The sequence below is a fragment of the Cryptomeria japonica genome, chromosome 11 (assembly GCF_030272615.1).
Source record: "Cryptomeria japonica chromosome 11, Sugi_1.0, whole genome shotgun sequence".
NCBI classification, from domain to species: domain Eukaryota; kingdom Viridiplantae; phylum Streptophyta; class Pinopsida; order Cupressales; family Cupressaceae; genus Cryptomeria; species Cryptomeria japonica.
Window position 1 is genome coordinate 675,801,944 of NC_081415.1, and position 9,863 is coordinate 675,811,806.

At 35.6% G+C, this 9,863-nt stretch overlaps 1 protein-coding gene across 1 annotated transcript; it reads right to left on the reverse strand.

Moving 5' to 3' along the window:
* Positions 1 to 321: 321 nt before the first annotated feature.
* Positions 322 to 1,726, reverse strand: LOC131038181 (E3 ubiquitin-protein ligase PUB23-like). Its single transcript, XM_057970527.2, has 2 exons — positions 544 to 1,726; positions 322 to 413 (listed from the first exon to the last, which is right to left on the reverse strand). Exons 1-2 carry the CDS (start codon positions 1,724 to 1,726, stop codon positions 322 to 324), a joined length of 1,275 nt encoding a protein of 424 aa, XP_057826510.2.
* Between the last annotated feature and the right edge of the window lie 8,137 nt (positions 1,727 to 9,863).

Genomic DNA, 9,863 nt, shown 5'->3' on the forward strand with positions numbered 1-9,863 from the left:
TTTCCTGCCATGTCTGTGGCCTATAGAAATCCATAAATAATACCTACGCGGCAATAGACTATAAGTGAAAGGAAATAGTCCACGGAAAAAGATAAGGATCCATTTTCAGAAACGTCAGTAATTGAATGAAAAAACTTCAGATTATCTGAAAATGTAAATGATGACACCCACGTATGAACTATTTCCATTTCATCCCCTTATAAAAGCTTGGATTGAGAAGCTATAGACATACACAAAAATAAATGAAAGTTTAGTTTATTAATTCATTGGGAAATAAGCTTGGATTGAAAAGTATTTATCTAAATCGTTATACGAAGAAAATCAGATACAATCTTGCGCTTTATCAAAGGTTGCGAATAAGCTTAAAGCGCAAAGATCCTCCTTCAATTGAGGTGCGGGGGTTTCTCCTTTTTCTGCAATTGTATTCATATTCGCAACTTTTACATTTTGTGATGATCTAAAACAAAAATAAAAAGATAGATTATCATAGATTCAAAGTACACATCCTTGATGGAAAACATGGCGAGCTCCTCCAGTAGTTACCATGCAGTCTCAGCATCTCCGTTGCCTTCCACTTTGTTTTGGGCGTGCAGTCGGCCTGCAGGAGCATCAACAACTTTATCACGGTGCCGACCTCCAACATCTCCTTTAAAATACGCTCTGACGGACAGAATCGGCAAAGCGACCAAAGGATCCCTACAGCTTTCTCAGTTGCCGATTGTGATACTCGCAACATTTTCTTAGAGATCGCAGGGATGCCCATGGCGTGATCGGCCATTGCAACCCTTCCTTCGGAGCATCTGCATAACACGTCGAGAAGACATAACATTCTCTCGCAGCTGCTCTTCCTCTCCGCCGTCTGCTCGGGAAGCGATTCGATCAAGATGGAGACTGCCCCTGCCTCGACAGCTTTCATTCTGCTCCGCTGGCTGTTGATAGCCATTGCGGTTAGCACTTGCAGGGCGGCCACTGTAGCTTTCTGACACACCTCCTCCGTCACCAGCTCTAGCAGCCCTTCCATTAAATCATCGTTGCCGTTCATTACAAATTGTTCTACGCTTTTCATTGACGCTTTCTGTAAGAGCATGGCGGCATAAAGGCGAGAGTTGGAGGTGCCCCTCTTAAGAATAGAACCAAGCGAAGCCAGGCATCTGGGGGTGACAAGCGGATCTAAGGCCTCGTCCGGCAAGTGAAGAGAATGGAGAATCCGCAAGGCTTCTTCGCATGCAACCGCGACATCGCAGCAGCATCCGGTTTCGTCGGCTTCTGCGGATTGGCTTTCAATGATGGAAATCAAGGCAGCCGGTGCTTTCGATGAAGCGATGCACCGTTTGTTGGTGTCGTTCTTGTCTGCCAGTGCCCTCAGTCTTTTCAAGGCCTTCAAAAGAAAGGGCGGCGATGGGCAGGCTTCGATGTCTCGCAGCAATCCGTTGAGGTGTTTGGTATCGAGGGGATCGTCGGGTGGCGTGATGCGTGGGACGCCCATGGAGGAGTTGGCGATGCTCCACTGCTGAATGAGGCGGCGGAGGGTGTGGTTGGGTGTGAGCTGCCGGTTGTGGAGGACTTGCATTGTTGCGGGGCAAGTGTTCTTCCGCAACTTATATATCCATTTCTCAATGCTCTCCCTTTCGTAGGTGACGCCCGTGCAGACGGTTACAGGATCCCGCATGATTTGCATGGATATTGAACACACAAAATACGAGGGGACTTCGGCCTCCTGATCCATTCTCACTGCAAACTATATTAATGTCTACTTGTTTCTTCTTACAGGGCTGTGAAATACCTCAGCAATGAATTGAGTTTATGAGTTCGGGAGAGATCAATGGATGAAGATTTTCATACGAAGCAAAGATATAAAAGGGAGGAAGACGGTGGAAGATTTGTGAGGAGGATTCAGTGGTGTTTGGAGAGTTAATATGTGCATTAAAGTCTATCCGGGTGCCCTTTATAAATAGAGTCATCCTTCCTATTGCAAATTTGAAGTGGTTGCTAAAGAGTCAAATCTTGCTTATTTTGTGACGCTCACACAACCTACCAATTCAACGGCTGCTACACATAGCTTGTCATAGTTGTTATATTCGTGGAATAACTTAGGCCGCCCACTAAGCTTGTTGCTTGTCGCTATTACCGTGAAAAATAATCAATGAGAAAATGGACGACTTAAAAAAAAAAAAAAGTAAAAAGAAATTGTTTGACCATGAATTAATATTTTTGGTCAGAGGATTCAGTTGGAATAGTAGGATGGATCTGAACTTTTCCGTCGTACTAGAAACATTTTGAATGCGACAAAACTACCGCCTTATTCTTTTTCATTGGTGACTTAATACTGATATACATATTTTATCAATTTTATAGGTGACTTATACTGCTATTTATATTTTATCAATTCTTTAGGTGACTTATACTGCTATATATATATATATTTTATGAAAGAAGACATTTTTAGAGATGTTCGGTAGTTAGTATTTGTTATTAGAATAGTGTAATTAATAGATTTTTTCTTGTTTTGATAAGTAGGAAATGTATATTGTTGTTCTTGAAGAGTGTTTCTAATATGTTTGAATTTATATTATATTTATGCAGAAATATTGGTGTTTCTAATATGTTTCATTTATATTATATTCATTCATAATATGTTATAGTTTGTGATGCATATTAGATATTGTGTAAAAGAGTTTAGGAATGAACGACATTTATGTTAAAATGAGTTTTAAGTTTGTATATGTTATTAAAAAATTGAACTAATATATTTTTTCTTATTTTGTTAAGTAGGAAATGCACATTGTTGATCTTGAGGAGCGTTTCCAATAAATTTGAATTTAAATTGTATCGATTAATAAAATAAAATTAATCTTAAAAGTTATATATTGTATTAATTACTAAAATAGTTACATATCTACTTAACATATCCCTTACATACTTGATCATCCATTCCCCTATTCGTACTCTCCTAATCCACTTCAAAATTTGCAAACAGTTTCTAGACTTTCAACTATTTACCTACCCCTTTAAACATTGTTATAGATTTCCTTTCCTCCATGACAAGCTAGATACATATATTAAGGGGTCATACAAATACAAAAATCTTGACTATTTGGAAGATTCTCCTTTGGTGAAACCTCTACTAAGCCAATAATCCTCCTTTCTAAATTATGACTTCACCAAGTGTTCTTCTTCATTCCATCCTCTTCCTCTTGATCTTGTAAAGCAACCTCTCTATCTTTGAGGTATTCCTTAATATGCCTCCATCCATCCTTTGCTTTAGCTCTTCTTGCTTCGTGATCATCATTTACTCCCCATATTAGAAAAGGTCTGAAAGGTGACTCAAACTCAGCCGCATGCATCCATGTGCTTCATTCGCTCCTCTGTTACTACCCCTTTGAATGCTCCTTGTAGCTTGGCAACCTCGAAAGAAAATTTGGCCTGCATATATGTTCTGTCTGCACCCTCTACTATTTTCCTTCCCTCTAAATCTCTACTTGCCTCTCTGTCTCCTTCCTTACTCCTTCGATTTAGAGTTTGGAATGGATTTGGACCATTTTAATCCATTCATCTTTCTTTGATTGATGCACTCCTTAGGTTGAGGTGTTCGAGACCGATGACGTTGAAGTTAGTTTGCCAATATGCATAGACGACTTCTTCCTCTGCCATTTCACATTGTAGACGTATAAATCTAACCATTTGATTAAATAAATATTCAATGTTTATTTATTCCATTAAATCAATTCCTTTATTAATTAAATCATATTTAATTAATTCTCCCCCCACATTCTTCTATTGATTAAATAAATTATTCAATTTATTTAATTTAATCCAATTGACCACATTCTAACCTTTAATTAAATAAAGCATTTTTATTTAATTAAATCCCCATTTCCTATTTAGTTAAATTTACATTTAATTTAAATCTTTCTCCTATTTAAATAAATCAAATTTATTTAAAAATCCTTTCAATGCAAGTTGTAACCACTTTTTGAAATAAATCATTTTATTTCAAAATTAAATCCAAAAATATCCTCCCACTTGCATATCTAATCCCCCTTCTAGATTCTTCTAAACCATCCTAATTAACCTAATTACCTCTTAAACATTTGCACATTCCTTAAGGGAGGGTCACTTCTCAAAAATCCCCAAAGTCTTCATAAACCATTAAAGGTTTTATGTCTTCAACAAGCTAACCTCCAAAGTCTTCAATAACCATTAACGATTAACTCAAACTTGACCCTTGGTTAGAGATTTTCTCTCTAACTTAACCCTTCTCTAACCCATGGGTCTCTTTAAGAATTCATTTCTTTGACCATGGTTATCCATTAACTCTTTCACAAGAGTTTATCCTTTGGACAAAAGGATTATCCAATAACTCAACCCTAACCTTACCCCCTAGGGTGACCACCATGTCTTCTCAGGCATTTAATGCCTCTTCTATCTCCTCTCAAGCCTTCTCATGGTGACACTTGTCAACATGAGATTGGGTTGAAAGTATCACAGGGATTCAGGATCATTCAATACTAGCCCTTGTTAAGATTATTGAATCTTAACCATCGAATTGCCCATTTCTTCTATAAATAGGGCTCATTTCTCTCATTATTCATATCCAGGTTTCATATATCTAGATTATAGTCTACTTTCATCAAGCATTTGTATCTCTTTGAAAATTAGTATTTTAATCATTTAGGAGCATATTAACATAGCATTTTAATAATGAATCATGTTATCATAGCTTGTTAGTTTCTTTATCATATCATTATCTTCATCATAACACAACTAATCATATCTGAGTAAGCTTATCATATCATATAGATCTTAGCTGCATCTTGTATATAGATCATTTTCATCCATTATCACTCGTTCTTGGAGTTGTCATTTCAAAAGTAAGTTGCTCAATGATTTGAGAGAAACCATTGACTTGAGGAATCCTATGAGCTACAGAACAATGAGACACACCTTGGAGGATTAGCTTATTTAATTAGTTTATGCTTAGTTAATCTTTATATTCAAAAGTTTCATTGGTGTGTCAGTTTCTAGTTTTTTAAATTATTTAGCTCATTAAACTAAAATCTTGCATACACACACCAATGAAAGACTATGCCTTACAAACCCTCATCCATCACTTCATCCTCACTATCAACATCCTCATCAATTGGGAAAGGGATATTATCTTTCTCGTGCTACAACCGAATTACATCCACCCTATCAAGTCCACACCCCCAATTCGAAGCTCTATCCACAAGTACATTTCCTTCCCTTAGAATATGGGATAATTTAAAATATTGGAATTATTAAAAGAGGTTCAAAATTAGTCGGATGTATCTATTAATCTTCCAATTTTGAGTTTACCCTGATGCTAGAGTATTTACATTTAACCGTGAGTCACCTTCTAGATCTAATCTAGATACACAAAGGTGTCTTCCTAATCCAATCGAAAGAAAGGTCACATGAGCTTCAACCTCATTATTGGTTCCATCCTTGATTCTTTGGGCTCCAATCACTAGAATCACTCCATATCCATTCCAGGCCACACATCCTACCCCAGAAACTCTAGGATTTCCTTTAGAGGCACTGTCGAAGTTTATCTTTACCCATCCTTTATTCGGCATTTCCCATCTCACATTCTTCTTCTGCAAACTATAAGGATCAACCCTTAACTACCCCTGGATAGGCCTAAATTTCAACCAAGGCCATTGAGCTTGAATCAACTTGTCCATCATTATCATAGGATATTTTTGAAAATTCTATTGAGAGGACGTAGTAGTGATAACTTTTAAGATTGCTAATTCCATCCATGTGAGGAAGCGCCACATGGGCTCCTCCTTCCTCGAAAAAACTCCTCTATTTCTTGATTTCCAAATTTCCCAAATCAACAAGTGAAGGAATGATATACCAAATGTAAGAGTAAATAGATGTTACACCTTCTAAATTCCAACTATTGAATCATTCCAATAATTTTGTTGGAATAGGAGTTTTCCATCCAATTCTTCTCCTAACAAAATGCCAATGCTCTGTTCAAAACATATAATGCAAAAGTAAATGGTCTAATGTCTCCTTTGATTTTTTGCACAGACTACATATAAATAGTCCATGAAAGTCCAATTTGGTTAATCTGTCCCCTGATAAGATTCATCCTCTTATTGAAAGTCATGAAAAAGATCTTACCTTTGGGAGATAGTGCTTGTTCCACATAATTTTTTGAGGCCATTTTTCTCCTTCTCCCTCTTATTCCAAAATCTACTACCCTTCTTTTACTAAGTATTTCCCATTTTTTGCCCCACACCAAAAAAACTCATCTTCCACCAAAAAACTCATCTTCAACCTCAATAAAGATAATTATCCTTCTATCTACGAATTTTTTGAATAATTCCTCATGCTGAAATGAGATGGTCAGTTCACTGGTATCCTTCCATTTCCACTTTCATGGCATCTCTCCCTCCTCTATAGAAAATACTACTTAGTCACACACTTTACTCCCTCATTTGCAAATGAACACTCTTTACCAAATCACACTCTTGATCTTCACCCACTTGCTTGTACCCTTCCCAACAAGTACATCCAAAAGTCAGTACTTTTCCCATTACCAATCTGCCAAGAGATGTGGTTTGTGATTACATGTCTACACGAAATAATAAAGTTCCATATTACAGATCCATTGGGAGGATTTTGGATAGTTAAAATATGATCCTTTCTATTATTGTCAAGATATTTTTTCCTTAAATTTTTGTGTCCATTGCTGATTTGGTTTTGAGTAGATATTCTACACTAATTTGGCCCCCATAGCTTCATTCAATCAATGCTAATTTATTAGGCTATCACCCCTTGCTTCTTTCATCTTACATGTTGTCTGCCATGCTAGAAGTATGATCTTCTCTTGTTCATTCTTTTTATTCCAAAACAACTTTCATATTTTATGGCTTATAATTCTAACTTTACCTAGTACTTTAAAACACATCATATAATAAATAAGAATAGTTGATATTACTACCTTAAGGATTAAAATTTTACCTACAATCAGTAACCATGTAATTTTCCATCCTTCCATCTTATTCAAACAACTATCAACAAGTTTATTCTACAAAGGTGATTTGTTCCCTCCTAAAAACAACGGGGTTCCTAAAAATATTTCCGGTGGTAGTCCTGCTTCGATTTCCAAAATTCTTGCAATTTATCTATGCTTGCTAATGTTTGAGTTAAAGAAATATACTTATGATTTGTGTCAATTAACCTTTTTCCCCAAAACCAAATAATATTTGTTCAAATATTGTTTAGTACACCTTTCTTCCTTTAATGATGATTCTCTAAATAGGATTGTATCATGAGCAAATTGTTGATGTGTAGTATTTTCTATATTGGGTGTTATACAAATTCCCTTCCATTTTTCCTCTATTGTAAATTTCTTGATGAATCTCCCCAAAAGTTCATCCATTAAAATAAATAAATATGGGGAAAGGGGATCACCTTGTCTAAACACTCTATTTGTCTCAAAAAAGCCTCGGGGGCTACCATTAATGAGAATGGAGAATTTTGGAGTAATGATGCAAATCCTGATCCACACAACCCACTCCTCATAGAAACCAAAATTTCTCAAGACTAATAATAAGAAATTCCTATCCACTTTTTCATAGGCCTTCCTCATATCTAGCTTAATAATCATTCTATCTACTTTGGTCCTCTTGGTAGTGTGAATGGCTTCATGAGCTAGTATTATTCCTTCTAAGATGCATCTTTGATGGATGAAGCCACTCTATTCTTCAAAGATGATATTAAAAATTACCTTGTACAATGTGTTACTTAAGGATATTGGCCCAAAATCTTCAAAGGATGTTGCTTTATCTTTTTGGGGGATTAATGCTACAAAGGTGTTGTTTAAATCCCTTGCAATATGAGTTTCTTTTCTTGATTCGTCCACCACTTTCCATAGGTCTTTTGAAATAATCTCCCAGAATTTTTGGTAAAATGATGTTAGAAATTTATCTAGCCTTGATGTCTTCACTTCTTCCATAGTGACTGGCATGTAGAGAGCCTTATTTTTCTACTCTGATATGCTAGCCCATATCCCTCTAAGCATTTTTGTAGAAAGATTTAAATCTTCTGGATGTCCTTCTGATGAAATCTTTTTCAAATGCTTAATCACTTCCTTACAAATATCTTCATCCTTTGTAAAATTTATACCATCTTTATTTTGTTTCATATAGATTCTATTTTTATATCTCTTATCTCTTACTAAATAATGAACAAATCTTGTATTTATATCTCTTTCCTTAAGCCAACACTCCCTTGATTTTTGTTTCTAGAATATTTCTTCTCTAGCTAAAATTAATTCATACTTGGTATTTAAAGCTTTCTTCTTGGAATGATCCTCTCTCTCCATACCTGACTAAACTATTTTATTTTAAAGAGCTTCCAATCTTGATTCCACTTGCAACTTTTCTTCAAAGATGTTTATGAAACTAACTCTATTCCATTTTGTCAAATTTTTTTTGACAAATTTCAATCTATTGATAAACTGATAGGCATGTTTCCCTAACACTTCTAGAGCTTTCTTCCACCATTCATCAATCAAATCTATAATCATTGGATATCTAAGCCACATTTTTTCAAATTTGAAGGGACATCAAATGGGAATCGAATCTGTTTGAGCAATCAAGGAAAAAGGTAAGTGACTTGATCCCATAAACAGAACAATGTTTTCTTCAAAAATTAATGACCTCTCTTCCCAAGGACCAACTACAAAGAACCTGTCTATTTTTTTCGCAATGTGTGTTGATCTTGCTCTTTTATTGGTCCAAGTAAAAGTTCCATTTTTGGGAGAAATTTCCATCAATCCACATTTCAAAATGAATTTCTAGAACTCATTATTCACACCTTCAATATCTACTCATCCTCCTCTTTTATCCAAATATTTTAAGATAGCATTGAAATCATCCCCTACAAAGATCACTAATTATTCATGCTATTGAATCACTTCAGAAACTTGGTTCCAATAGTTCTTTTTATCACCAAGCTTTGTTAGGCCATAACAATTGATCAACACCCATTCATTACCATCTATTAAAGATGAGATGTTTGCAACGTGCTAATGATTTGAGTGTTGTTCACTCTTCATGTTCATTGCGTTTGAGTTCCATACCATTACCTAAACCCCATATTTCCCCTGTAGCTTCCACCATTATGCTTTTCCATCTTCTCATATTGTTTTTTTATTATGTAGTAGGGAGAAGGCCCTGAACCTATGAAACAACAAAATCATAGAACAACAACAAAAGCCCTGGCCTCAAACAACTAGTCACAAAGATCCAAATCCAACCCTACAAAATGATAAAAAAATAACATGTCTCTGTAACTAAACATGCTAACTCTAACTAATGACCATCTATCTATCATAATAACTCTAACTAACCACCATCTTCCCCTATTGTTAAAAATGTTATTCGCTTCATATTTCCCTAATTTTTTTTCTTACAATATCATGAAATCTACTTACAATAGGTCAAAGCATCTCTTGATCAGTCATTTCTTGTTAGGGGAATTGTAGCCCTAACATTCCAACTTAAGATCTTCATTGGCCCTCAAGAAGAGAATTCCCCTTCCTACTAAAAATTTTTTCTGGCCTTTTGCACACCCAACCACTTCCAACTTCACTCGATTATACTTCCCGTTGCATTATTTTCTCCTATCGTACAAGTCTATAATCCCAATTTGGATTTTGATATTTTTCTCACTTCTCTAATAGCCAAATAGTCTTCAAAACCCCATAGTTCATTTTCTTCTAAATCATTCCCTACCGACTTATACTCTACCTCATCTTCACTAATCTAATGGCTATCATTTTTAATCAATTTTTCTCCCTCTCTACACTTAATCGATGATTC